We start from the raw sequence: 27,800 nt of genomic DNA on the forward strand, positions 1-27,800 counted from the left end.
GATAATCTCAACAATTAAAAAACAATGGCTAGGATAAAAACTGTTGATGTTTTAAATATTGGATCAGTTGTTATAAAAGTGCTTTGTCCAAATCCTATAACAAACTTGTCTTAATGGTGTTAAGATGAAAGGTTTAAGATTTACCTCCTTAAACCTTGAAACATGTTCGGTAAATTGGAATAATGGTTTTAAACTACAATTATGAATTTTATTTTTTTCTCCCAGTTTTATTGAGATATAACTGACATAAAGTACTGTGTAAGTTTAAGGTTTGAAGCATGATTCATGATAAGTTTAGTGAACATCTCTCGTCTCATATAGATACAAAATTAAAGAAATTAAAAATTCTTTTCTTGTGATGAGAACTTAGAATTTTCCCTCCTAGCAAATTTCATGTATAATGTAGAGCAGTGTTAATTATATTTTTATCATGTTGCACGTTACATTCCTAGTACTTATTGCTCTTATAAGTTTGTACCTTGTGACGGCCTTCACACAATCTTCCTTTTTCTCATCCCCTGCCCCTGGTAACCACAACTCTGATCTATTTTTCTATGTTTGTTGTTTGTTTGTTTTTGAAGTATAATTGACCTACAACATTATGTTAGTTTCTGTTACATAACAGCAATTTGATACTTCTATACATTTCAAACTGATCGCCACCATAAGTCTAGTTACGGATATGTCACCCTACAAAGATATCACATAGTTATTAACTGTATTCCCCATAGGGTGCATTTCTTACCCATGACTCATTTATTTTGCAAATGGAAGTTTGTACCTCTTAATCTCCCTCACTTATTTCTTTCTTCTGCCGACTGCCCTCCCCTCTGGCAAACACCTGTTTGTTCTCTGTACCTATAACTCTGTTTTGTTATGTTTGTGCATTTGTTTTTTTTAGATTCCACATATAAATAAAATCATACAGTAAAAAAAAAAAAAAAAGATTTACCTCCTTACTGCTGGAAAAATAAAAGGTATTCAGACAGTTTTCTGGAATATTAAGCACAATGTGAAACTTTGTTTGCTTAATTCACATTCCTTGGGCACCAGGGAACCCGGAATAAACCTGCCCCACTGGAGTCCTGGGGTAATGGGTAGGCAAGCAGGAGCAACGGCAAAGGCAAGCAAGCTCACACAAATTGTTAATTGGGGGTGGCCCCAGTCTCTTTAGGGGAGACTAGAGCAGAGAGTGGAGGGCTGTTCTGTGAGCCTCCTCTCACCCCAAACTGTCTCAGATTTTCCCACCAGCTGGATGCAGGTGGGGAAGGGAGGAGAGAATGACGACAGGTGTGCTGGTCTGCTGTCCACCCCCTCCCGCCCCAGTTTCCATAGAAGGTCAGGTAGAACAGGAATGGGCAGGGTTGGGCCACCTCCCAGGTGGAAATGGCACTAGCCCTTCATTCCGAGGCATGGGGGGAGGGAAGGGAGAACCAACCACACCCATGGGCTGATTATTTTTTCCCATGTCTCCTTGAAAACAGAATAGAAGGTTGGGGAAGGTGGCGGCCCAGGAGGAAGCAGGCTTCTCCTCTAACTTGCATTCTGTACGTTTCCTTGTCCCCTGTTAACCTACTCAGTTTGATGGCCAAGTCTGGTGGTCCAGGAGCCTGGCTGCACCTCTTGGATGGCTGCCAAAGTGTGGGGCCTGTCACTCCTTCAAGCCACTGCTGTGATCCCCGCCTGTGCGCATGCGGTACCAAGATTCCGGAATTAGTCCATGGCCAGCCCGTACGCCCTCTCCATTATGGCCAGTTATGGAGAGACAGCGCTGCGTGCTGACAGCACGTTCTCCATTCATGCTTTCGCTAGTTGGAGATGGTTCTGTTACTTCAACTACAGACAAGGTGAGACTGAGCTACAGAATTAAAATAACCCACTAACGCAACAACCCGGTGCTTCTTTCCTTGATAATAAGAGGCCTGTTGTATTTTTTGGCTGTGCTCTTTCTGGCAAACGTGTTCCTTGCTCTTCCGACTCAGAATGGAGCCAGTAGGCGGCCAGAGAAAACCCAGGAGGTTTGGGAACAGAAGGTACATTCTTAAGGTCCTGGAGGAGGAGAAACGGGCCCCGAGGAGGGGGCAGGAAGAAGTAAGGGAAGTGAATAATACGCAATAAGACGTGAATGCTGGGCTTTGGAGAAGACACTCCCTGCAGGAAGGCAGGCGTCTGGCCACTCTGTAGCCTGCCATCACTCCTAGTCCTCCCCAGGTGCACCTGTCTGGACGCTGAATTTGGACCCAGTGGTGCATGCAGCAGGACCGCGGAGGAACCTCGGGTCTGGAGGGGATCTCGGGCTCGGGGCGGCGTCCTGGCGCGGGTGGGAGGGTGTTGGGGGGCGCAGAAGCGCAGCGGCGCCACCTAGCGCCCAGCCGGCGGCGGCGCCGCGAAAGCTCAGCTCTTTCTCCCCAAAGGAGCAAAGATGCGGAGCCCAGAAGGAGCCGGTCTTCAGCGCCTGGGAAGCCTTGGCGAAAGGAGGGCGTGAAGATGGTGAGGAAAAGAAGCGTAGGGACAGCCTGAGCCCCCTTTATTTTTAAATTTGACATATACCCTTGATTTCGTATGTATTCTTTTTTTTTTTTTTTTTTAGAAATTCACGTTCTTTTTATTTTTATTTTATTTATGACTGTGTTGAGTCTTCGTTTCTGTGCGAGGGCTTCCTCCAGTTGCGGCGAGTGGGGACCACTCCTCATCGCGGTGCGCGGGCCTCTTACCGTCGCGGCCTCTCTTGTTGCGGAGCACAGGCTTCAGACGCGCAGGCTCAGTAACTGTGGCTCACGGGCCCAGCCGCTCCGCGGCATGTGGGATCTTCCCAGACCAGGGCTCGAACCCGTGTCCCCTGCATTGGCAGGCAGACTCTCAACCACTGCGCCACCAGGGAAGCCCCGTATGTGTTCTTATAAAATATGGTTATGCGGCGCCGAAGATTTCAAAATAATGCTCTTCTCTCTTTCCTTGGTCGGGTCTTCCTTATTTTTAGTAAAATAGTAATTGCTGAATTACATAGATGCAGTGTTTTGTTCTTATGATCCAGCTCTTGCATGTAGGAAGTTGAGACTTGGTGAAATATCCCCATCACATAGTTGCTCATGCCATATCCCTTTATTTTTTTATTTTAAATTTTCACCAGTTTTATTGAGGTAAAATTGACATATAACATTGTATGAGTTTTAGCTGTACCACATAATGATTTGCTACATGTACGTATTGCAAAATGCTCACCACAACAAGCCCAGTTAACTTCATCACCTCACATAGTTACATTTTTTTTTCTTGTGATGAGAGCTTTTAAGAATTACCCTCCTAGCAATTTTCAAGTAGAGGTTTATATCAATATCTAAGTTTGAACTTATTAAATGTATTATTCAGATAATCTATATCTCTGCTTATTTTTCATCTGCTTGACCTGTCAGTTTCTGAGAGTTATGTACTAAGTATGTTTTCTTCCTGCACTTGAGATAATCTTGTTAGGTGCACACGTGTTGTATCTCCTTCATCTCTTGTTTCTTTTATCAAGATGTATCATCCTCTTTCAAGCATACACAGAAGTAGAGAAAAGAATAAAACAAACCCTCCTGAATCCAGGTTCAACAACGCGTGGTTAATCTCATTTCATTTATACCCCACGAACTCTTCCACATCCCTTCTACTTGATTATTTTGAAGTAAATGACAGATATCATATCATTTTATTAGTAAATACGTTAGCACCTATCTATAAAAGATAAGGAATTCTTATTAAAACATAACCACAATACCATCATCACTCCTAAAAAATTTATAATAATTTCTTAGTATCATTAAATATCCATTGAGTGTTCAAATTTCCCAATTGTCTCATGAATATTTTGATTCTCTTTGCTCAGATTAGGATCCTAATAAGATTCATACATTATGATTAGTTGATATGCATCCAGTGTCCTTTTTAAAAAAAAATTTTTTTTGGCCGCTCTGCAAAGCTTGTGGAATCTTAGTTCCCCACCAGGGATTGAACCCACGTCACGGCAGTGAAAGCGCTGAGTCCTAACAACTGGACCACCAGGGAATTCCCTCCAGTATCCTTTTTTATATATAGGTATGACATAGCTCTTTGTCCCTTTTGATACTTCCTGGTCTTGAGTTTTATTTTGTCATATATTAGAATTTCTAGTTTTGGATAATTAAACATTTTTCAAGGTTACAAAAATTATATACGAATAAATGCTCCTCCCATTGAGATGTGGGGGTCTATGTTTTCTTCCCTTCAATTTGGGTGAGTTGGTGACTTCACTGACCAGTAGAGTATGGCAGAAGTAAAGTCACGTGACTTCTGAAGCTAGGTCATAAAAAGCATGCAGTTTCTTTCTTCTTTGCTAGAACGCCCACTCTTGAAGCCCTGTCTCCACCTAAGAAGTTTGGTTACTCTGAGACCACCATGCTGCGGGGAAGCCCAAGCCACGTGGAGAGGCCATGCATAAGTGCTCTGTCTATTGTCCCTCTTGAGCATAGCCTTCGAGTCATCCCAGCCCAGGTGCCAGACACATAAGGGAAGAAGATTCCAGATGATCCTCCTAGTCTTCTGAGATACTCTCAGCTTTTGAGACCTCCCTGCTGAGGCCCCAGACATCATGGAGCAGAGACAAGGCATCCCTGGTGTGTCCTGTCTGAATCCCTGTTCCACAGAGTTCGGGAGCATAATAAAATACTTGTTATTTTATGCCACTAAGTTGGGGCAGTTAGTTATGTGGCAGTGGGTAACTGTAACACGGAATCAATTCTCAGGCATTGATGGGGATACTGTGACTTTTGCAAACCAATCCTTGAATGCCCTAGCAAATAAGCCTGTGGGTTTGGTAGGTGTCTTTTTTTTTTTTTTTCTTTTGGCTGCACCGCACAGCTTGTGGGATCTTAGTTCCCTGAACGGGGATCAAACCTGTGACCTCAGCAATGAAAGTGCAGAGTCTTAACCACTGGACCACCGGGGAGTTCCCTGGTAGGCGTCCTTTTAACTTTCTAGCCAAATCCTTGGATCCAACATCTACACTTGGTATGTTTTCATTTTTATCAGATTTATCCTGGTTTCATCCATTAGAAATTCCAGATTATGGGATGTGGAGCTCAAAGTGGCCCCAGGACCGGGAATCATGCAATTCAAAAGAGCAGGTCAATTATCACACAGGTGGTATTATCACACAAAATCCAAACATCTCCCCCTAACTGAGAGAGCAGACGAATTTAAGAGGAGAGATTAATGAGACCATTAATATACGTGCTCTGAGAACTAGCTTATAAGCTGGCCAAGGGTTTAAGATTAGTCCTTGGAGAATCTACAGTTGAGAAAAATGTTTAGTTAATCATATCTTTTTAGTTAAAAAAGTTTACTGCCAAGATAACAGGGTTAGAATTGCATAATTGCTCTGTTTCCATAAGCTTACATTTAGTTAAAATGATATATTTACTGCAACTGGTATATTGAATTAATAAATATTTATTTCCTTTTGGGAGCAGAAAGAACGTTGTGAATTACTTGCTATATTACTACGTTGCTACTACTTGCTATATTAATACTTGCTATATTACTACATTGCTATATTACAGCCCAGGATGCAGTCTGCCACTTTGGGGACACAGCTAAGGCAAGCAGTGGGTGTGTGACAGGGAAGAGCCAATTCTGACTCCATGTTGAATCTGTTTCTTTTACTGTAACCTTTGCTTTTCATTGCTTTTGTTATTATAATCACTGTCTATAGCTGTAAGCATGCATAATGGCCCGCCACAGGGAACCCTGCCCCTCTGCCAGACTGTTAAACTAAAGTGCCTTTGTTCAGCTCACAGAGAGGCATTCTGACCCTGCCCACCTGTGAATGGCTGCAGAAAAGAAGATGATGGTTTTCTGGGGACCCTAGCCCACCATCTTCTCTGTCTGCCGGCTTTCCGAATAAAGTCGTATTCCTTGCCTCAACACCTCGTCTCTCGACTTATTGGCCTGTCTGTGGAGAGCAGAGAGAGCCTGGACTCAGTAACAGGTGCAGGCAGCAGGACCAGCCTCATGGGCGTATGACTTTAGTCCAAGAGGCCCCACACTTAGTTTAACTTTCTGTTGTCGCCATCTTGAAATTGTTGATTTTTGAGCCAGGGCCTGCATTTTCATTGGGGGCTCACAAATGATGTTTCAGGTCCTGGTGGAGAACGATCCACAGCCGGGCAAGCTGCCGGCTTGGATGTAAGCTGAGGATGTAAGCCTCTGGGGGGCACTTATGTCCAGAGGGAAGACTTAAGGACACGTAAAAGGGGAGGGGCATGGCGGCGGAGGGCTTGGTCCACAGGGCAGCCCAGAGGATTAGGCAGAGGCCACCAGCACAGTCTTGATGAACACTCAGAGCCCCAGGATTTCATGGTTGGCTCTGCTCTTACTGGTATCCTCCAGCTTTAGAGACCTTGTCTTGTTGGTGCCCCCTTCAGGCCCTGTGAGTGCTGGGAAGCTGTCCTCTAGAAGTTCTGGTCCCTGGGCTGGCTGGGTGGGCCATACCTTCTAGCTGGACTTGGGCTTCTTGGAGCCACCTGTATTTTCAGAGGATCAGTCAGGCTGGTCGTGAGGATTCTGGAGCCATGCCTCTTCTGGGGCCCACTCTCTTGGGTCTGGGGCGAGGGCTTGGGTGGGGACACCTGCTGCTCCCCCTTCTCCCACCTGGGGAGGGCCTGACAACGAGGCCAGTGGCCCTAGTGTGTACATGGTGTTCAAGAAGAATTCATCTGCCTAGGGATGCTGTGTACTTGAGAATGTCAGGGTCACACAGTGAACTGTTGGCGAAAGTGTTCACAAAGGTCACTCTAGGATGACACTTTTGGGGGCCATTTGCAGCTCTAGGGTCGGACCAGACTTCCAGTCTTTATAAAACAAGAAGATGCCTGTTGGAGAGAAGCCCACTTCTCATTACATCACATGACAGTGCCCCGCGGGCTGCACTTACTGACTCTCCGGGCTGTCTCCCCAGCATGACCATGGATGGATGTCTTGACGGTGGGGTCTGAGCCTTCCTCGTCTTTGCATCTCTGGCCAGTCACATCCTGGGGTTTGCATCATGCTTAGAGCAAGGAGGAGCAAGGAGAGAAATGCTGAAAAGGGAGGAGAAGGGAACGAGGTTGAAAAGTGGTTGCCTGCAAGGACCGCCAGGGATCTGGAGCCTGCACGAGTGGGAGGTGAAGACTCTGGGGTGCTTGGGGCTGCCTTTTTAGGGGTGACACTCAGGTGTTCTTGCCATCTCATTAGGTGGGGAGGCGGTGCTGTAGCCAGGGAAATGGCCAAAATTATTAGGGCCAGGGAACAAAAACTGGGTGGGGGAAAGAGGATGTGAGGAGTAGGTGTAATCTGGAGTTTGCACTTCTTAGGCTGTTGGTGACTCAGCCACTCAACAAGCACCACTGAGGGGCCACTGAACGCAGAACACCATCAGACCTGCTATGAAGAGACACAGAGGTAAGTGAGGGATGGGTTTTGGTCTTCAAGCTGCCCCCAGTGTGGGTGGGGATGCAACAGTCCGACACACACAACAACACACATGTGAAGGAGCCCCTTGTCCTCTGGTTTGTAACCTGCTTGCATCTGGGTCCCCTTAAACCAATTACGATCTTCTGTCTTGGGGGAAAGGTTGGAATCTGTATAATTAACATCCAGTCAAAAAGCCAGGACTCGGCCCCCTCCCCCTGTGTGCCCTGGTTCCCTGTTGGCAGATCCTGGCCCTGGGCTTGCTCGGGTGACTGAGCTCCGAGCAGAGACGGGGACACATCGGTGGTGGTGAGGGGGCAGCGGAAGATTCGCTTGTTCTGTTTCCTTCCATCCACAGTCCTCTGGGTGGAAATCCACACCTGTTGTATTAGTTCCTATTGCTGCCATAAATAAACTGCCATAAGCTTAGTGGCTTCAAGCAACACGTTTATTCTCTTACTGTCTAGAGTCTGCAGAGCTGTGTTGCTAATAAAGGCTCTCGGGGAAAATCCATCTCCTTGCCTTTTCCACCTACACCCCTGGCTTGTTGCTCCTTCCCTGACTTCAGAGCCAGCAGTGTGGCAGCTTCCCTCCTCTCTGACCCCCTGTCTCTCTCTTACCAGAAAGGACCCTCAGAAGGAGAAAACCCACCCCAAACCCAAGAACAATATAGAAGGTTTACACTGAGAAATCCTTGTGATTATATCGAGCCCACCTGGATAATGCAGGAGAATTTCCCATCTCAGGATCCTTACGTTAATCACACCTGCGGAATGCCTTCCTTTTGCCGTGTAAGGTGACATATTCACAGGTCCCAGGGAGGTTAGAATGTGGAAATCTTGGTGGGGGGTTGAGTCTGTCTACTCCATCCATCCTGGCCAGCTGCTTTATCCCATTAATCCGCAATAAGGGTTCCTTCCTGCCTCCCTCCTTTTCTTTTAAAACTTAGATTTTATTATTTTGAGTAGGTAATATGTTCCCATGATTAAAAAATAGAAACAACATAGCACTGGGGTGGGAGGTGATGGCACCTGGGGACCCACCGACCTGGGACTGCACTGTGGCCAGGACACTTGGAGGCTCCCTCGGCCTCCAGAGGGAGGGAGGAGACCCCGCCCCTCCCCACCACCCTGCCCTCCCCACTGTGGGTCCCCTCAGGCTCTCTTCACTCAAAAAGAAAAAAGCCCACAAAGAAACCCAGCCACACTGAGCACTCCTTCTCCCTTCCCTGTCTCATCCATCCCGTTTCTCCCTGTGTCTTCAGGTGCTGTGGTTTCGCCGCCTGTGTCCCCCCTAATGTCCAATGGGATGGTGTTAGGAGGTGGGGCCTTTGGGAGGTGCTTAAGTCATGAAGGTGGAGCCCTCATGAATGGATTAATGGTCTTATAAAAGAGACCCCGGAAGACCCCTCACCCCTCTACCGTGGGAGGATGTACCGAAATGTCACAGGTCTTTGACCTAGAAGAAGCCCCTCACGTGACCTTGCTGGTACCCTGATCCTGGACTTCCAGCCTCCAGAGCTGTGAGCAATAAACTTTCGCTGTTTATAAGCCACCCAGACTACGGTGTTTTGTTACAGCAGCTTGAATGGACGAAGACAATAGGTAATCATTTATATTAGAATCATGTGTATTTTTCTAGGGTTTTTATGAATACCTACATTCCTCTGTTACACGAAGATTAGCATGCTAGCTATATATTGTTCTATACCTGTTTTCTTACTTAGTATATCCTGAAGATCTTTCCCCATCAGTATAGAGCATGTCCCTGTTCATTGGTTTCCTTTCCAATCGCCTAAAATTGCGCTGTGTGGGCACTCCATGGCTTATTCAGATCTATAGGCTCTCTCCTGTAGAAGGATGTTTGGGTCGTTTCCAGACTTTGCCAGTACAAACAGTACTGCAGTGAATTACTGTGTACATCTATTTCTCCTGTGTTTGTAGGTAGATCTCCAGGATAACTCTGAGAAGTTGTATCAGTGTGTCAGGGGGTAAAGGTGTTGGCAGTTCTGCTCGATTTTGCCCTAGTGTCTTCCTGTGGTTGCACTACTTTGCATGCCTATCAGCCACCCAGAAGGGTCCCCCACAGACCCCAGAGAGGGAGCCGTCAGCCTCAGATTCTCTAAACTGATCTGATAGGTCAACCTAGTATTTCGGTGAGTGTCCTTGCCTTAGTGATGGAGGTCTTCTCTGGGGTGGAGGCCAAGGCCTTGTGTTTCTCATCTGTGTGTGTCCCACACGCCCGGCCTGGTGTATGGCCTCATCTGCTATGCCTTCTGCAGGAAGCAGCATAGGAGCTGAGCCCTGAGGGGTTTACTGTCTGTGCCTGGGGTGGGGGGGGGGCACTCGGGCTTCAGGTGGGAGTTAGTGGGGGGAGGGGGCCTTCACACAGGCCTGTAGGTTCCATTGTAGCTGAAAGGGGGAGGCATCAAGCAGCCCCCCTCCTCCTCAGGGATCCAGTGCTGCACATAGGTGGAGCCATTTTCCAGAGGCCACACGACCACGAGGTCTCTGGACGCCAGGGACGGGTCCTCTGGGAAGAAGTTGAAGGGCCGGAGCAGGAAGCCCACGGAGTTCCCGGGTGTGGCCGTGTTGGGGATGTCCTCTGCGTGGGGGATGTGCAGGAAGCCCACTGTGACCCAGGCCACCAGGTCCTGCAGGAGAGCGGGGTGGGCGGTGCTGAGGCGGCTCAGAGGGGAAGGGGTGGGCGACCCCCCCTAAGCCCTACGTTTAAGGGAGGGGCGAATCCAGCGACCACCGAGCTCGCTCTCCAAGCAGCAAGCTGGCCCTCCCCATCCTGGGACCGGGCACAGACCTTGGGACTGGGCGGGGATCTGGTCTCAGGGTGGGGCCGGGAGAGGGGCAGCGCTGGTACCTTGCCTTCAATGTTCTCGTTGTTGCGCAGAAACTCCTCAAAGACCACAGGTGGGTCCCAGGGGTCGTTCTGGTTGTAGATGCTGCTGCTGCGTAGCTCAGACTCCCGGTATCTGGTCACTGCCAGGGGATACCTGTCCGGGCAGAGGAGAAGGTAGCCTCCAGCCCCTCCCAGGGAGCACCTTCAGGGTCAATGATGGGGGAAGGTTACTGCCTTCCCTCAGACGCGGGATCATCCCCTGGGAGTCAGCCACACGCACTGTCAACAGAGGCTCCAGGGCTCCGCAGGGGCTCTGTACTCCCCTCCCAAAACACACAGCCACGTGACCAAGAATATACACATGTGCACACATGCACACACACACCCAGGTACACCACAGCCTAGACTCAGGATCTCATGGACAGAAACACAGACACACGCGGACACAGGGAAACACAGGGACACCGAGAGGAGCCTCCAGGCCTCCCGGCCTCCCGGGCCTCCCTCACCTGGCCCAGGTGACAGCCTGCTCCTCCTGCCAGCCCGGGGGCAGCACTTGGTCAGCCATGGAGTGGATCTGCAGTCGGTAGCTGCGCTTGTGGCCCCAGGGGTTCTCCTGGGGGCTGGTAAACAGCAGGTACTTGGGCAGAGTCTGCCTGAAGCTGAAGGCCGCCTGGCGCTCCCGGGAGTACCTCGTCTCCTGGAGAGCCGGCTGGACCAGGCGGTGTCTCGGGCTCCAGGGGTTGGTGGTGTTTTCCAGCTTCATCTGCAGGGTCTGGAAGCTATTCTTGGTGCCTGAGTGTGTGCAGGGAAGGAGGAGAATCGAGCTCCCTGCACTAAAGCCTCCGCATTCTGCCCTGGGCCCTCCTTCCCAACCACACCCAACAACAAGCCGTGGGGATGAAGAGGATGTCAGGGGCATGCACTGAGCCAGACAGCGGTGGAGGGAAGGGACCGAGGAACTAGGAGACGGCTCAGAGTCGGGCACGGCAGCTGCAGTGATTCCACTGTGACCCTGGACAGTTCCTCTCGAGAGCAGAGCTCTGTGTCTGTTTGCTGAGGCCTTGGCCCCAGCAAAGCGCAGCTGGCCTTTCCCCAGGGGAAGAGACTATGTCAGTGCCCTCTGGGCCCAGGGGCGAAAGGGGCGGAGTGAGAAGAATCTGCCCACCTGGTCATGCGGGGCACTTCTAACATGTGATTTGATGTCAGGCCAAATCCTGTCATTACGCCCATGTCATCTTTTAAGGTGACACCACTAACTCAAGAGACACAAGGAGTATTCCCGACGTCACCGCATCCACTCAAAGCACCGGGCAGCGACATTTCTTACACTCCTGGGCATTATCACCTCCCCCGCCCTGTGCACACCTTTCTATCCGGTCCGTCCCCCTAGGGGGTCAATGCAGCACCAGGGGAACAGCTGGCACTATTCACGGTCACCGTTTTGCAGGGCACACAGATTTCTAGCACTGCAGGTTCCACGCATGCAGGCTGGGGAAACTCTCCTGGTATGGTGCTTCCAGGGGAAGTCTAAGCACCATCTCCCATGAGTGTAAGTTATTGCTCGGATGCGGACATTCGGCCCGGAGGGTGGTTCCGAGCCCGAGTCCTACCTGCCACGTCCAGGTCAACGCGGTAATGCACTAGGTGGGTGTGCATGTTGCCGATCAGGTGTGTGTGCAGGCGGGTCCCATGGCGCAGCCCCTCGGGGGTGTAGAAGGTGGCGTGGACATAGCCGGTGGCGTGCATCTTGGCCTCCATCACCCCATTGGGGTAGAAGATGAAGTCCCAGATATAGTCATAATTGTAGACCGTCGAAGTGGTCCTCAGCACCAGCACCTGGCCCTTGAGGCCCGCATAGAAGTTGAAGCCATCGCTGAAGTTGGAGTTAAAGTGCCGCCGGATGGGCACCCCCGTGGGCATCTCGAAGAGACAGAGGGCGCGGGGGTAGAGGACAGGACCGTCGGCGTCGTAGTAGTGGAGGGCATCCAGGAAGGTGGCCGTCTCCGGGCAGTCGACGCCAGGGGCCAGCTCATGAGTGACGCTGCCCAAGCCCCAGCCGACGTCCATGTACTTGGTCTGCATGCCTGCGGGTGTGTGTCCTCCGTACAGCGCCACGGCCTCCTGCACGCTCACCTCGTAGGCTATACGCTCACCTCCGAAGTGCACGTCCAGGACCTGCAGCCCCGAGGACGAGCGCAGCCGGAAGGTGAAGCTCCAGCCCCCGTAGAGCACGGTGTTGCCCTCCAGGCTGTAGCGGGGGCCCTTGGGCTGCACCAGGCGGGGGCCGTGCATGGTGATGGCGAAGTCCCCACGTGGCTGGTAGAAGGAGAAGAGGGCTGCCTCTGGTAGGCTCTCTCCATCCTTGTCCTTGGCGAGCGGGTCTTCCAGGACTACCGCATCCACCTCTCCGTCGTCATACTTCTGAGCCAGCTCTGCGGGGCTGCGGTAGAACTTCCCGTTGTACCAGACCTGCTCCACCGTCCAGTCTTGGGGGTTCGTGCTTGCATGATCCACCAGGAGCTCCAGCCCAGTGGGGTGCAAGAAGTAGCCTTTCATATGGCGCTGCAAGATAAACCAAGAGCGGCGCTGGCCGGAGGCCAAGCCACGGGGCGCCACGTCTGTGAACGTCAGGCAGCGCTCGTGGCAGTGTCCGAACGTGAAGCCCGTGGTGCGACGGAAAAACTGCTGCAGGGGCTTGCTGGCCTCCTCCAGGGTGTGGCTCAGGAGAGTATACTCTGCCTTGGAGATGGGCCTGGAGGCCCAGGAGGCCTGGTGCCCGGGCTTGTGGGGCAGGTGTCGCATGTAATGGGGCCTGGGCAGTGGTCCCACAGCAAACTCGGTGATGTTGGGATGCTCCTGGGCTCCGAAGAAGATGACAGCGCGCGCTTCCCGAACGGGAAGCTGGTGGCCTTTGTGCAGAAATTTCAGCACGTGTTGCTTCTTGGGCAGCAACATCTCAATGAGGAACACGGAGTTCTTGGCCATGGTCAATGTGCTGGACGGCTGCAGCCTCAGCTCCTTCTGGGCCCAAAGGAAGCTGTGCACGGTCTTCAGCTCTTGGGCGCTCAGGTCCGCAAACACCCTGCCCTTGTTGCCGGGGGTCCGTGGGGAGCCCTCTGCCGCGGCCAACGTCTGTAGCACCAGGATGGCAGCACCCGCCCAGCCGAGGGCCAGGGTCTTCCGCCCCATGGTCTGGAATGCAGTGGAGTAGATGAACTTAGTTTCATGGGAGGAAATGGGTTTCCACCAGGTCGGGTCTTGGACTACGATGTCCCTTGGCCTTGTGTTTTTCCCACAGACTCACTTCCTGGCTCATCCCTGCCCAGCTCGAGGCAGCCCTCGGTGGCAGCAGGGGACCCACGCAGCTCCCAATGCTGCTCTGGTCTCTGCTGTCCATCGATTGTAATTCTGCGCCCTCCTCCCTGGTCCGTAAACCTCTTTTAGTCCCGTGGATTTTCTTACTTGTGCAAACTCCTTTTCCCCTTCTCTGTGCGTTACCTCTGCGGGGCAGCTCTTATCTCTCCAGCTTTAGGTCACTCGGAGATTCACAGTGCCCCCTCAAATGCCACAAAATGCTTATTGTGCCATGGGTACTGATGGCAAAACTGCATTTTTGATACAACACGATGTTTTTTATGTAGATAAAATCTGAAATTTAGTGTAGAAGTTCAAAGATTTGGCTCGGGAGCCAGGCTGCCAGATTTCGAGTGCTAGTACATCTCACCATTGGGAACAGCTGTGTGACCTTGGGCTCCTTGCTTAAACTCTCTGGGCCTCCATCCACCCAACGGTGAAATGGAAATAAACGGAAAAATCAGTTGGACCATAAGGATAAAGTGTTTAGAACAAAACCTGCCTCCTGGGAAGCACTCAGGAAATGCGAGCTACTCTTCTTTTTAAAGTTAACCATGAGGATATACTCTCTGATGCCAGAATATTTAAACTTCCGAGCCGCGTAGAGAGATTTGACTGGTTAGGCTATAGACCTGCGCCTACCCAGGTGATGTGGAGAACGGGCTGGCTGGCCGTGCCCAGGCTTCTTTAGCCCCTCCAGTGGGGCCCTCCGGTTGTGACCACTTGGCCATCCAAGGCCAAGGCCACGAGGAGGGCACCTCAGGGTGCCGTCATCCCAGGGGGCAATTCAGGGAGATGCTCTTTCCTCTTCCATTTCGAGGGGAGGCTGTGGTTAGGGTCTCATGGCCCATCCCCCAGAGCCGACAGTACAATCCCCTCCCCTCTGGTTCCTCATCTTGTTCCCTACCCGCCCCGCCCACCCCTCCCCACCCACCCTGCGCTGGTGGGAAGGACCAGGGACTCACGTGATCTTCTCTCCAGCCTGAAGGGGTGCGGGCGCTGGAGGGGCTGCTAGGTGAATCCAGAGCCAGCAGAAAGGTATGTGGTGAGCTCTCGTTCTACTATTAAATTTGGGTCGAGCCTCTTTTTTTTTTTTTTTTTAAACTAGACTTTACTTTGAGAGAAGTTCTAGGTTCACCGCAAAATTGAGAGAAATGTACAGAGATCCCATGTAGCTCCTCCCCGCCCCCCCAGGTAGCTTTGCCACTATCAACTTCCCCCACCTGAGTGATACGTTTGTTACAGTGTACCACTGTGAACCTACAGTGACACATCATTATCACCCAAAGTCCATAGCTTACATTAGGGTTCACTCTTGGTGTTGTACATTCTATGGGTTTTGACAAATGTGTAATGACAAGCATCCATCATTATGGTCCCATACAGAGCAGTTTCACTGTCCTCAAAATCCTCTCTACTCCAACTAGTCATCCTTCTCCTCCTCCTTCTCCTGCAAATCCTGGCAACCACTGATCTTTTCACTGTCTCCATAGTTTTGCCTTTTGCAGAACGTCATGCCGTCAGGATCATACAGGATGCAGTCTTTTCAGACTAGCCTCTTTGACTCAGTGATATGCATTTAAGTCCCTCCATGTCTTTTAGTGTCCAAGTCCGCCATTTTTTTATAATCTCTGATGAAATAAAATTTATATTTTAAGGCAGGACAAGAAAAAATTAAACATAAAATTCTCTCTCTGTGTTCATTTGGGCCTCCCTCCCTAATGTGCAATGTGCATCTGCATTACACATTAACCAGAGCCCCACAAAGATGGGAATGCCTGCAGGACCATAAAGAATAATTTTTTTTTTCTCTCCTCTGATGCTAGCAATGTAACTTCTTAGAAGAATAGTGTTCTTTCCCAGCTCTGTAGGAAGTCGTGGTGACTTGCTGCCTGCTCTATATGTGCTTACCTGGACTATGCATCCTTGGTGAACTTTATATAAAATATCAGTATGTCATTTTGATGAAAGATTCTTTTGTCTTGAAAATGTATATGACATTGCCTTCAACTTCTAACAGGTGGAGCAGTTCTCAGAGCTTTTTGAGAATCTGCTTCCCAGGTTATAATCCTCAGTTTGCCTCAAATAAAATTCCCTTTTTTTCTTCTTAACTTGATAGTTAATTGAATTTTCTCGGTGTAGTTGGCAGGACATCAGAGACACCCACCAGAGGACAACTGGAGTCTACCCTGAACTGGAGCTTGGTACCAGCACAGGTGCTTTGAGCTCCACCCGCTTCTTGGTACTCTTCAGGTGCTTTGGTGAGTTCTCCCGATATCTGGACATCATTGCTTTAAGTGACGTCTTGAATTTTACTGGAGCTGTTTTTCTTGGGACTTGGATCCTAAGGGAGTACCAGTACATTTGCTAGCCAGGGACCTAGGGGGAACTTTGGAGTGAACTGGTTGGCTGTCTTTTTTTAAAATTTGGCTTAAATTGGAAAGATTATGTACATATGGTCTGAACAAACTGTTTGCTAGTGAAATGAAGACTAAGCCTGCTCGGCTCCAAAGAAAAAGGAACACCTGCTCCTTCTGGCCACAAGGTGTTCTCAGGCCACTGAGAACCTAGAGGAAGTGTCTGGGGATCAATCCTCGTGACGTGTAGTTATCCCACAGAGGGTCCTACTACAGTCATTAAATAAATTCTGCTTGCCGGGGAGGCGTAACAAAGGCTAATCACCTAGTGCCCCAATCACCCACGGCAGGTTTAGACTGTCAGGGGGAGGAACCAAGACAACTAAGAGAGTCAAACTGACCCAGGAGTAACTCCTTGGGGAGCTGGACTCAGAAGCAGCACACATTCCGTCCATCACACTGCCCTCAGAAAGTTGTTCAGACCATATCTGAATTAGGCTACCAAATAATGAGAAACCGTGCCTCAAAGGCCAAACAGCTCCCAGACCGGCAGCCACTCACGGGAACTCTGGCTGGCTTTGTGTACAAATGGAACAAAGCCAATGTTTGCAAGCACTTATCTTAACTCTTAAATGGACAGGATGGAGCTTTTTTGACATTCTAGAGAAAGCCACCTTGATAAAACACCTTTCCAAAATTCTGACCCTGAGAGAATAAAAATATTCCTAGAAGAATGCTTGAAGTTATAACTCTTACTGTGTCCTTGAAATGTAAACACAGCTCAGATCACCTGAGACTACAGCCTTAGCTCAATTAGTAGAACTTAAAACTGAAAGGAAGAAAAAAAAGGGAAAGATGTTTTTAAAGCAGGAAAATTATGATATCTCTGTCTGTGCCTGTCTGGATATATGTATGTCTGTATGTATGTTATAAATATGATATGGCCCTACCTCCAGAAGGTGTTATCAAAATTAATTTGTAAAAGAGCTCTATTTGACTCAAAAGTAAGTGCTTACAATTCAAATATTTCTCAATGTAACTTAAACTAGCCCAATTTTTTTTGAAGGATCACGTGATCTAGGATTAATTTTTAATGAGTAAAAACAAGTTTAAACTGATGGTTTAGTTAATACAGATGTGTCTTTAGAGTCATCAACATTAAGTATAATACTTTTATTGTACCTAGGTTTACTTGAAATCAGTAAGCTCATATTATCTATGTTACAAAATTTGTAGCGAGATAATTAATGGTATGATGATAATTTCATAAGTAAAAAAAGAGAGATGAATGGGATAAGAGCTTTTGGGTGAACTCTCTAAGAATAATATGTTTTATGGTGTGTCTACCTAAGAACAAATTCTCCAGATTTTTGGCAACCTGAAACTTCAAAGTTCTGCTAAATTAAATTAAATGATGGAAATTCATTGCATGTCTAGATCATTTTTAATAAGATAAATACTGAAACATTCATTGCTAAAGAAGTCTATGTTTACCTACTCTTGACCTCTTATTACAGAGAGACTAAATATGCTTGAAACTAATAATAAATATATTTTGTGCTTTATTGAAAGATTGTACTATGAAATGGCATTTATTTCTAGAAATTAATTTAAAAAAGGGAATCTTAAAAAGGGAATCTTGAAAAAAGAGTTTTATGCATGGTCAAGACTAAGATTAGATTTAATTTAATTTAATGAATTTTAATATTAAAGGTGAAACGATGTAAAACTAGAACTTGTTTTTTTCTCTGTTGTGAGGAAATAAGGTTTTTTTTTGAAATATTGGTCTGCTTTTAACAGACTGTAATGTTTCTTTACCAGTAACTTTCTGCCCTTGCCTTTGAAATCTTTTATTGTCATTTTGGTTATGTGAATAAGTATTGTTTCACAGTTACTTATGATCCTACTTGACCAAACACTTAAAACCTTTTGATATCTTTGACAAACTTTTCTCAAAGCAAATTCTAAATGAAGTTCTTTTGACGTCTAGCTAACTTCAGGATGCTTCAGAGGGCCCCTGAACATCTCAGAGAGATATATTAAAATAATTAGGCTTATATGGTGTATTAAATTAGATGGGAAACATTGTCAAATGAGTAATAATAAATCTTCTTATGCTATATTTTATGAGTAAATATTATTAATATAAAAGTTCTAGAAATTATATGAAGTTCCTAAAATTTGAAATGTCCTGGTATGTTATGTCATAATTCTAGTTATTATCCTAAAATGTTGTATGTCACAGAAATAGCCAAGTGTCCTTGACAACTGCATTGTAATCAGGTCTCTAACCATGCTTTTTAAGTCTTTTGTCATTTATAGACAGTTATTGTCTTAACCTGATGCTTTTACAAAAATGCCTGTAGATGACTTGCTTTATGCTCCAAAACTAAGTTAAACTCGGTAGCAAAAGGACTTCCACCTGGTATGAGGGTTATTTCGGAAACAGCTCTCTCGTAAGGCTACTGAAGAAATAGTAATAGGGTCTCCTTTAACTATTTATGTCATACACTCAGCTGAGTCTCTTTTAAACTCTCACCACACTCAGCACAATTCTGTAAGCCAGCTAACTTCTTATGAAGTTGTTGCTTTCTGCTCCTAATACTACCTTGGTTTGATGTAATAGCATTAACCTTGCCACTTTGCTTCCAGAAGCACAGGAAGAAAACAACCATGACCGTATCTTTTTAACAGATTATCTTCTTGCTCCCAGGAATGACTTATAAGAAGCTGCTATTGATAAAGCTGACCTAATTTAATTTATAGATGGGTCCTACTTATGGGATGAACGGGACATTACCGAGCCAGGTATGCAATAACGTCCACAATGGACATAATTGAAAACTTTTTTTTACCAGAAACAAAGTCAGCACAACAAGCCAAATTAATTGCCTTATCTCTAGCTTGTAAACTAGCTAAGCCCAGGTAACAAATATTTATACTGACAGTTGCTATGCTTTTGGAGTGGCATACAACTTTGGAATGCTATGAAAACAGTGAGGTTTTAAACCTCTTCAGGACAACTTATAAAAAAATAGAAAACAGGTTGAAGAGTTATTAATCATTATACAACTGCCCAAACAGTTAGCAATTATTAAAACAACACGGCATTCCAAATCTGACACAGCAGAAACTAAAGGAAATCAGCTTGCTGATGCTGCAGCCAAATGGGCAGCTTTAAATATTCGTCCTGTCCAGCCTCCAGAATGTCCACTGCTGTCCATTAACCCTGCTAACTCAATAAAAGATTTCTTTCTACAGGCTCAAGAAATCACCACTAAAGGAGAGAAACAGATATGGCAACAAAAAGGGGGAATTTTGACCCCTCCACACAAATATGGTTTAGACCTGATAAAACAAAATGAAACCTATAGTGTCTATTGAAGCCCAATGGCTATTGCTCCAACATGTACATTCTTTAACCCCTTGGGCATCTGAAAAAAAGTTTTTATGGGGAAAACAATATTTTGGAAAATTTCACCCATAGTGGTGCAGAGGAAATATATTATATCATTGACAGGGACTTATTGAGACAATTAAAAAAATTGGTAACTACTTTTACAGCAAGCTCCCAGGAGATGAAAAGGATCATGGATTACAACCTAGAGATCTTATTTATTGGAAAGGACATCAGATAAAAGATTCTTTGCAGCCATGATGGAAAGAACCTTATCAAGTATCAATATTATTAACTAATCCATGCACAACCAAACCGAAAGACACTAATTCATGGAATCACACCTCCCATCTTAAAAAGACCCCTCCACTTGAATGGACTTTGATCCCTGTTTCTGGCACCTGGCTTCAACTAAGGCAAGCATCACCAAGCTAGGATGAGAAGAAGATGACAACAGTAGCAAACAACTGATCCGAGAGTCGAAACCAGGCCTGTAAGACCCATCCCACCAGTTCAATTGTACTGTTTACCAAAAGTCTGTCTCTCTATCAAAATTAGAAGTTATTGTTTTATTTCTAGCTATGTTTTTGCCCCAAAGTTTAGGATAGGAAGAAAACTCTTTAGTACCACTGTCACAAAATATAGTTACTAGGGGCAATTTAGCTGCTGTTGGATTTGTCATCCAATTCCTAAGTCAACACAAGGCCGAGATAACCCCACATAATTTTTGTCACTGACTTTTCAGATGTTTCTATAATCTATAAAACGTCTCCCCATTGGCATATACCTCCATATTGGTTTACTACATTCAATTAGTTTACTCAGTTCTGAAGTTTCTATGATGAGAAAGTGATGCTGAAAAATCAAATGGCACTTGAGTTTTAAAACTGCTTTGTAGGGGAAAACTTATGCTATAATCCAGACAATGTTGTGCTTTGATACCAGATGAGTCCTCTAATATAACCATCTAATGACTCACATAAGAAATCAGATTTCTGCACTGGGGAATTCCCTTTCTAGTCTAAATGAAATCTTGAATAAATGGTTCAGTTCTAGGGATTCATAGCTTAAATCTCTGCTTCTGACTTTGTTATTGGCCATATTGATTGTGTTCTATATCATTTATAGAGTAATAATCTCTTGTGCCTCTCGATGTATATTCAAAACTCCACCTAGAATACTGATGTCTAAATGACTTGAAGCTACTGATCATATCTATAGCTCTATATAAAATAGTGGGCATGCACAATTCACATACAGAGTAAAATTGGCATAAGTCTTATTGGACAACCTAGAGTTGACTATCAGTCCATGCCAAGCATTCTACTAGCCTAATCCCCTTAAAGGAAAGAAAGAACTGGGCTGTTAAGACAGGGCATTGGGGGACATGGTGGATCCAGAGCAGATAAGCAACCACCCTGGCATTGGGGGACCAAATATTTGATCACCTAATGCTTTCTATTGAAAGATTAATGATCAAAGGGGGGAAATAATGAAATAAAATTTACATTTTAAGGTAGGACAAGAAAAAATTAAACATAGAATTTTCTCTCTGTGTTTGTTTGGGCCTCCCTCTTTCCCTCCTTAATATGCAATGTGCATCTGCATTACACATTAACCAGAGCTCCTCAGAGATGGGAGTGCCTGCTGGACCGTAAAGATCAATGTTTTCCCTTTCTTCTGATGCTAGCAATGTAACCGCTTAAAAGAATAGTGTTCTTTCCCAGCTCTGCAGGGGGTCATGGTGACTTGCTGCCTGCTCTATATGTGCTTACCTGGACTATGCATCCTTGGTGAACTTTATGTAAAATATCAATATGTCATTTTGATGTATGACCCTTTTGTCTTGAAAATGTATATGACTGTGCCTTCAACTTCTAACTGGCAGAACAGCTCTCAGAGCTTTCTGAGAATCTGCTCCCTGAGTTCTAATCCTCAGTTTGACTTGAATGAAATTCTCCTTTTTTCTTCTTAACTTGGTAGTTAACTGAATTTTCATCAACATTTCTTATCCCCAAATTGTTTTTTTTTTTTCTTAACTTGGTAGTTAACTGAATTTTATTTTCTTAACTTGGTAGTTAACTGAATTTTCATCAGCACTTCTTATCCCCAAATTGCTTTCTGCTCTGCTAAGGAGGGAGATGAGGAAGAGACCTGCGGTCCTTTAACCCGAACTTGGCTATTCCTTTAACCTTTCCCTTTCCCAGTACCATCCTCTTGTCCAATGTCCAAATTGGCAGTGGGTAAGGTGGACAATGGCAATGAAGCCACGGGAGAAGGGAGAACTTAGTGGCCAGTGAGACCTCCATGCTGGGAGATGTGAAACACACCCTCTCCTCCCCGCTGCTCATCTCCGGCACCCGAAGAACAGCGGCCACCTCCTCACTGCACATTTCCCATCTTGCCCCCGGGCAGCTTGTGCCCTGGAGTGACACCTTCTGGGCTGTTGCCCCTCCGTCTTGTGTCTTTGTTTCTCTTGACCCCTCACTCCAAGTCCATCTTCCCTTGCTTCCCTCCTTCCCAGTCAACCCCTGCTTGACTCTCCCGGAATATCCCATCAGTACATACCTGTGTGCTCTGCTCTGGGCTCGCCTCTGCTGCCAGACTTTGTCTCTGACTCCTTGAGCTTTATGGCTCTATTGGTCCCGCCCTGGAGGGAGGGACAGTGTGAGGCATGTGCTGACCAAGGTTGTGACCACAGCTCAGGAGGCTCCACAATGGGCAAGGGGAGTGGCACAAGGAATTGTGTGGGGCTCTGGCTGCTGCAGCCCAAAAGGCACCTGTTACCCCAAGCACCCAAGCTGGGAAACTGCCCAGTCCTTCACCACTTTAGCAGCTGGGTTCACTTCTGTTTTCCCCAACAACACCTGTGCCCTAGATCTGCTTCCCTATCTTCCTCCTGCTGCAGGGACACCTTTCACAATAGTCTGTGTTTTCTCTGTCATGATCTGTGCTGTGCCAAGGTCCGTTAAAGTAGGTGGTGAGTTTCAGAGGCCGGAGATAAGGACAAGGAGAAATTTACTAGCAAGTAGTCTCACCTGAAGCAGATATACGGACAAAGGCAGAAGCTGGTAGAGACTGACACCAAAACCAAAAACAGAGAATTTAACCCATGTGTAAATGGAGAATCAGAGACAGAATAGTTTGGGAGAGAGAAGCCACTGAGTTGAGACTCCGGAAGAAGTCATATTAGCCATCTCTGAGACCCTGGCAGGATTCAGGAAGGAGGGAGGAGTTGGCTGGGAAGAAAGTCTATCAGGATGGCTGAGGCTGCGGCCCAGAGAAGGGAAAAGGGAAAGGGAAGTGCGGGTGGGGTGGGGCAGGTACCTGTGCCAGGAGGGGAAATAGCACTAGAGTGGCTTGGTTAGATGGCGAGGGCAAAAACGGGCAGGGAGGATGCTCTTGGTCAAAGGGAAAGAATAGTCAGGAACACTGTGCGGCTTGGGAGGACCAAGAGGTCATTTTCCCCTTGCTCACCAATTCTTGATGGCTGATTCTTTTATCATTACATGCCTTTTGTCTTTCTCATCATTATCTTCCTGCTTCTTGCATTGCAAGTCATTTCAGTATTTACTGACAGCTAGATGAAGGAAGGAGAAAATGGTTAATCAACCTGATACTTGTTTGCAATTTCAGAAATCAGAAAGTCAGATAACAAGTGTTGGTGAGGATGTGGAGAAATCAGAACCGTATACAGAGTTCACGGGAATGTAAATGGTGCAGCCACTTTGGAAGACAGGCTGGCAGTTCCTCAAATGATTAAACATAGAGTTACCATATGTCCAGAAATTCCACTGCTAGGTGAATGAGAAATGAAAACATATGCCCACACAGAAACTTGTATACGGATGTTCATAGCAGCATTATTCATAATAGCCAAAAGGTGGAAACAGCCCAATGTCCATCAACTGATGAATGGATAAACAAAATGTGATATATCCACACAACGGAATGCTATTTGGCATTAAAAAGAAATGAAGTACTGATACATGCTACAGTATGAATGAATCTTAAAAACATGTGAAATGAAAGAAGCCAGTTAAGAAAGACCACCTATTATATTATTCCATTTAAATTAAGAATCCAGAATAGGCAAATCTGTAGAGACAGAAAGTAGATTAGTGGTTGCTTCAGGCTGAGGAGGGGAGGTTGTGTAGGTGCTGATACCAAATGGATGTGGGGTTTCTTTTTGAACTGATGAAAATGTTCTAAAATTGACTGTGGTGAGTGTTGTATATATCTGTGAGTATACTAAAATCCATCAAATTATTTACCTTATGGGTGAATTGTGTAGTAAGTGAATGATATCTCAAGAAAGCAGTTTTAAAAAAAATATCAAGAGGGACTAATATCTAGAAACACACACAAAACTCCTAAAAAATCAGCCAGAAAGAGGAAGTCATCCCAATGGAAACATGAGTGAAGAATCTCAAGGTAACTTACAGAAGGGGAAACCTAAAGGGCTCAAGGGCACGTGAAAAGGTGCCCAAATGTAGTGGTTGTTAGAACAGTGCAAATTCTTCAACAATGAGATATAATTTTATACCCATTTCTGGCAGAAATGAGAAAGCTGGATGACGCCAAGTGTTGGCAGAGATGTAGGGAAATATGCTTGAGGGAGGGGATGCAATGATACAGTCATTCTGGAGCGCCATCCCCAGGACGTGGGCACAGGGTAGTTGCGTCGCAGGGTAGAAACAGCCTCGGGAGCAGGTACCACTGCAGGGCTCACTCCTGGAGGATGAAGGATGGTGAGGCCACCACTTACTTTTGTGCAGGCGGGGACGGAGGGCGTACAAGTGCACATTTCACTTTTTTATTTGAAGGAGTACAAAAAATGTTCATAGAAAGATAAAAATATTACAGGGTAGCACAGACCAAGTGCCGCAGGAGTTGTGCCTGGCTGGGATTCCTGCAGGATTCAGAAGGAGCTGGCCCTCAGGACTGCCAGCTTCTCAAGGCCTGGGGCTCTGTTTAGATTCCCCTGTGTTAGACACCCAGGGCTGCTGTAACAAAGTGCCACACACTGTGTGGTTTAAAGCAACAGAAGTTTATTCTTTCACAGTTCTGGAGGCTGGAAGGCTGAAATCAAGGTGCTGGCAGGGCCACTCTCCCTCTGAAACCTCTAGGGGAGGGCCCTTGCTTGCCTCTTCCAGCTTCAGGTGTTGCCCGCAATCCTTGGTGTCCCTGGGTCCCTTGGCTTGTAGACGCATCTCTCCAGTCCCTGCCCCCATGGACATTCTCCCCTCCCCCCCACCCCGTGTGTATGTCTCTCCTCTTCTTACAGGGATACTTAGTCATTGGATTAAGGGCCCACCCTACTCCAGTATAATTTCATTTTATCTAATTAAATCTGCAATGACCTTATTTCTAAATAAGGGTGCATTCTGAGGTTCCAGGAAGGACAAGAATTTGGGGGGACACTATCCAACCCAGCACACCCTCTTCACATCCCCCCCTACCCCCTGCCCTAGCAGATGTATGGCTCAGGGCAGGTGAGCACTCCGGGCTGCTCCACCCTCAGGGCTCCACAAAGCCGAGGCGAGTGTTGTCTTGGGATGTGCGAGGGACCGAGGAGGAGGGGCAGGTAGGAGCAGAGCTGCAGAGCTGAGATGGGTGGTGTATTCCTGGGACCCCAGCTGGGGTGTGAGTCCTGGGCAGAATCTGCTACTGTGCCAAGGAAGGCGGAGGTGGGGTGTCTGGGAGGAGGTGGTTAGAGCCATGAGCCCCTTGTGCCCGTCTGTGGAAAAGTGGGACGAAGAGGGGGACTTGAGGGAATGCCATGGAGACCGTGGAGAAAAACGTCTTTAAGAACCACCCCCAAGGAAAGAGAAAAGAATGGACCCAGCAGAAATGCCCGGTGAAGCTATGGTTGTTCACGTAGGTCGAGGGCAGTGAGGTTTGGAATTTTGGAATTTTGGAATTTGGGCTCTGCTGCCTTGCTTCCTGCTCTGTTTTCCCAGCTCACCGCAGTCTCTGTCTGGCTGCTGGTCCCTCCTGTACATGACCTTGATTTCTCAGGTGTGGTTCCTCCCCTCTTGGTGTTAATGATTGGTGAGAGTTACAGATAACACTTGCGCAAAGATTGTGTCCTTGAAGTTCTGGGCTGCCTGCCTCCCTTAAAGGGGCAGAAGTGATGGCCTTGGGGATGACCGTGTTGTAGGGGACAGATTATCCAGTCTTGGGGAGGGGCCGCGTGACAGGTGAGGATGGATCCAGTGTCCGTGGTTAGTGGGCCAGAGGTCACAGCTCACAGCTTCCCCATTGCTAACTCTTTTTTTTTTTTAAAGGAATTCCTTTTTTATTTTTATTATTTATTTATTTTTGGCTGTGTTGGGTCTTTGTTTCTGTGCAAGGGCTTTCTCTAGTTGTGGCAAGCAGGGGCCACTCTTCATCGTGGTGCGCGGGCCTCTCACTATCGCGGCCTCTCTTGTTGCGGAGCACAGGCTCCAGACGCGCAGGCTCAGTACTTGTGGCTCACGGGCCCAGTTGCTCCGCGGCATGTGGGATCTTCCCAGACCAGGGCTCGAACCTGTCTCCCCTGCATTGGCAGGCAGATTCTCAACCACTACGCCACCAGGGAAGCCCCTATTGCTAACTCTTGATATTTTGTTTCTGGAAAAGTCACAACACATCAGAGATAGTTTGCGATAATCTAGAGAGCGTGAGTGTTTCCGTAGAACCAGGAGAAAGAAATAGTTCCGCAGGTGCTGTGACCACCAAAGTCACCTGATTAGCTCTCTAGGCTAATGAAGCCACCGTCATGGGTTGCATCCCTGATTAGGGAAGACTGGTTCACAAGGAGAAAATTCTACCGTTTTCATCAGGGGCCCTGGCACTACTGATATTTCGAGCCTGGTGACTCTTCGTCACGTGGCTGTCCTGTGCATTGTAGGGTGTTCAGGAGCACCCCTGGCCTTTAAGCACTAGATGTCGGTAGCACCCACCCCCCTCCCGTTGTGACAACTAAAAATGTCTTCTGACATTGACAAGTCTTTCCTGAGGGGCAAAATTGCCCTCCTGTTGAGAACCACTGGTCTATATTTAAACCCTCATGATTTGTACCTGGAAATTATTATTATTGCTATTGCTATTATACAATAGCATCCAAACTCCCTGACTCTCCGCTGGAGTCTCTCCCATCTGTCCTTCACGCTTTTGCAAGAATAAATCTGACCACGGGCCTTCCTCACTTTGGTGGGGTACTGTTGCCTATTGGATAACACTCATACTATTGAGTTGGCATTAAACACCCTTTCCAGCCCAGCCCTGATCTTCCTTTTGCTCTTGGAATATCCCTTTCCCTCTAATTTGCCATCACCTGGCCCCGTGCTCCAGCCATTCCCAACCAGGTCAGGCCCACAGGGCATCCTGGCCTTGGTCCACATCGTTCCGTTGTCTGAAAGGTCTCTCTCACTCTTCTTGTTCACTCACCGAGCTCCTTCCTTCAAGGCTCAATGCCAAGGCCCCTCTTTCAACCCCTCTTCCATTCCCCCATGGCCTTCCTTCACTGCTCGTAACTCTCTGTTCACAGGTCTGTCTCTTCTTATCTGCTTCCTTGAGGTCAGGGACTGTGTCTTAATTTCTTCAAATATACAGAGACCAACACAGGGCCTGGCATACGGCAGGGACTCGAGTTTTGTTTTCAGAGTGCATGAATGAACAGATCATGTGGACAAGGGGCACAGAAGAGATGTTAGAACCCAGAGGTTAGAAAAGTCTTGATGGATTGCTGTGTGGCATTCTAAGGAAAAGACATGCTCCATGGTGAAGTTTCGACTAGATTACGCTTCTAGCTTTATTGAGATATAATTGACCTACAACAGTGGGTAAGTTTAAGGCATAGTATGTGTTGATTTGATACACTTACATATTGCAATATGACAACTGACCAGCTGCAGTGTCAGCTAATGCCTCCATCATGTCACATAATTACCATTTCTCTTTCCTGGTGAGAACACTAAGATCTACTCTCTTACCAACCTTCACGTATACAACACAGTATCAAAAATCACCATGCTCTGCATTAGATGCCCAGAACTTACTCATTTTCTAACTGGAGGTTTGTATTCTTTGACCAACATCTCCTCATTTCCCTCATGCCCCAGCCCCTGATAGCCACCATTCTACTCTATATTTCTACAAGTTTGGCTTTTTTTTAAAGATTCTACATAAAAGTGGGATCGCATAGTATTTGTCTTTCTCTGTCAGACTTATTTCACTCAGCATAATGCCCTCAAGGTCCACCCATGTTGTCACAAATGGCAGGATTTCCTTCTTTCTCATGGCTGAATAATATTCCAGTGTATAAACATACACCACATCTTCTGTAGCCATTCATCTGTCAGTGGACCCCTAGGTTGTTTCCATAC

The 27,800-nt window shown here is 46.9% G+C and overlaps 1 protein-coding gene across 2 annotated transcripts; it reads right to left on the bottom strand.

The window, feature by feature from the left end:
• Positions 1 to 9,071: 9,071 nt before the first annotated feature.
• On the bottom strand, positions 9,072 to 22,103 carry AOC1 (amine oxidase copper containing 1). 2 transcript variants are annotated; one of them, XM_057550560.1, is made up of 6 exons: positions 21,997 to 22,038; positions 14,640 to 14,685; positions 11,931 to 13,512; positions 10,827 to 11,112; positions 10,339 to 10,471; positions 9,072 to 10,117 (listed from the first exon to the last, which is right to left on the bottom strand). In XM_057550560.1, the coding sequence occupies exons 3-6, from the start codon at positions 13,507 to 13,509 to the stop codon at positions 9,848 to 9,850; spliced, it is 2,268 nt and encodes a 755-aa protein (XP_057406543.1). In that variant the 5' UTR covers positions 13,510 to 13,512; positions 14,640 to 14,685; positions 21,997 to 22,038; the 3' UTR covers positions 9,072 to 9,847. The 2 variants fall into 2 exon arrangements, with proteins under 2 accessions (XP_057406543.1, XP_007165448.2); XM_007165386.2 differs by lacking the exon at positions 14,640 to 14,685 and having other exon boundaries at positions 21,997 to 22,103.
• Between the last annotated feature and the right edge of the window lie 5,697 nt (positions 22,104 to 27,800).

The sequence above is a fragment of the Balaenoptera acutorostrata genome, chromosome 7, assembly GCF_949987535.1.
Source record: "Balaenoptera acutorostrata chromosome 7, mBalAcu1.1, whole genome shotgun sequence".
Taxonomy (NCBI): domain Eukaryota; kingdom Metazoa; phylum Chordata; class Mammalia; order Artiodactyla; family Balaenopteridae; genus Balaenoptera; species Balaenoptera acutorostrata.

Excerpts from the sequence above, each read along its gene's own strand:
- AOC1 (XM_007165386.2), bottom strand. The coding sequence starts at position 13,509 with ATGGGGCGGAAGACCCTGGCCCTCGGCTGGGCGGGTGCTGCCATCCTG. Across the intron at positions 11,113-11,930 it reads CGTTGACCTGGACGTGGCAG|GCACCAAGAATAGCTTCCAG; the intron begins GTAGGACTCGGG and ends GCACACACTCAG. Across the intron at positions 10,118-10,338 it reads ACGAGAACATTGAAGGCAAG|GACCTGGTGGCCTGGGTCAC; the intron begins GTACCAGCGCTG and ends GCTCTCCTGCAG.